The 1,694-nt window shown below is 36.6% G+C and overlaps 1 protein-coding gene across 1 annotated transcript; it reads right to left on the bottom strand.

Moving 5' to 3' along the window:
- Positions 1-119: 119 nt before the first annotated feature.
- LOC111381646 (F-box/LRR-repeat protein 15-like) lies at positions 120-1,641 on the bottom strand (the record flags this gene model as incomplete). The annotated part of the gene is made up of 6 exons (XM_023005448.1): positions 120-385; positions 539-638; positions 723-811; positions 919-1,017; positions 1,096-1,366; positions 1,444-1,641. Coding segments are annotated over 6 exons (1,000 nt in total), but the record flags the coding sequence as incomplete, so codon positions are not given.
- Between the last annotated feature and the right edge of the window lie 53 nt (positions 1,642-1,694).

Raw genomic sequence — 1,694 nt, 5'->3', positions numbered from 1 at the left:
CAAGCCCAATTACATAAATAAAATCTAAAACATAAATAAAGTCCAACTAAAAATAAATAAAAAGTAGATATCCTCATCAAATTCACTTTTTAAAAATCTGTCCATAAAAAATGGGGCTCAAACAGGGGCAAAGTATCTTCTTTTAAAATACCAGGAAAATATAATTAAAAAAGAAACAGAGTAGAAAAAGAAAAAAAGAATTAAAACGACAAACCTCACAACTATCCAGGACTAATGATCTCAATACAGGGCAGCCACCTCCATCACTGAAAACTTCGCAAATAGAGTTTGTCAATGATTCACATTCAGTGAGGTCTACTTCTTGCAAGAATGGGCATTGCAATGTCAATGAGGTCAAGCTTTCTTGCTTCTGTAAAACTAATTTCTGAAAGAAAAGATTTAGGGGAAAAAATTATTCCTATGATTACCTGGGGGAAATAATTATTCCTCGGATCTAACTACAACAAGGAGAAGCATTTCCTTTAAGAAAACAATAATCATTAGATGGAGAAAACATTTCCTTCAATTGAAGACATACTTTAAGGTTATTAGATGTGATATTGATTCTTTGGAGAGCAGGACAATTTGAAACTGTAATTGATGACAGCACACTGCTTCTGAGACTTAAATCAACAAATCTGCAAGCATGACCATACAAAATCATTCTCAGGCAAAAGCAGACGTTAAGGTTCAGAAAACGGGGTAGAAAGAGTAGAATATACTTGCGACAATGCACAAGCCTTATGTTCTCCAAATGTGGCAGGTCCAATGATACTGATGCCAATAAGCTGCAATTATCCAGCTCAAGAACCTATAATACACAAAAGAAATCTAGATTTCAACAACCTCAAAGAGTATACAATTAAATAAACCACAAAAGTTAGGGAAAAAAGAAGTGCTCAAGAAAAACATTCAAACCTTTAACAAGTCACTATAAGATATGGCGGCCATTGAAGCTGATGTTATACCCTCACAGCTGTGAAGCTTAAGGACTGTCAACATTGGAAGTCTCACAGACTTTGAAGAGAGAAATAAAAAGTCAGCCAGCTAATACACATTAATATACCAGTAAAAGAGAAGACAAAAGAACTAAACCTCAAGAGAGATGTTCGGGCAGTATGAAGCATCAAGGATGCTGAGATTTACACAGACCCTAGCTATTTCACGTACTGTCTCATCACTAACACAAGAACAGTTTGACATATCCAAGGATTCCAAGAGCGGGCATGACGTTGCTGCTGATCGAATTGCAGCATCTGAAAGCTTGTGACAAGAACCTATATCAAGGTCATGCAAAAGGGGACAATTGAGAACAGCATGTGGCATACTACTGCGCTTCAGAGACAAGGTTTCAAGCTGGGGGCACCTGAACAACACTGCAATTCAGAAAACTTTGGCACATTTGGTAGAAATTTAAGAATATAATTTAACATATATTATCACCTGATAGAAACACGGAGCACACGGCACTTCACTATCTGAAGATCACGCAGTCTATCATGATAAATTGGGATCTCCTGGATTCCATTACCAAAAGTGGCATCATTGACAGTCAAACTCTTCAATGAGTGGCAATCTGTTATCGCTAGAAAAAAGGTCTCCGCTAACTGACCTTTGCCAAGGGTCAAAACCTCAAGATTTCTGACAAAAATAAGAAAATCAGAAGCAGCCTTATATTGGACAAACATAAATTA

The sequence above is a fragment of the Olea europaea genome, unplaced genomic scaffold, assembly GCF_002742605.1.
Source record: "Olea europaea var. sylvestris unplaced genomic scaffold, O_europaea_v1 scaffold23466, whole genome shotgun sequence".
Lineage (NCBI taxonomy): Eukaryota > Viridiplantae > Streptophyta > Magnoliopsida > Lamiales > Oleaceae > Olea > Olea europaea.
The sequence above is the reverse complement of the archived record's forward strand: the minus strand, read 5'-3'. Positions and strand labels throughout refer to the sequence as shown.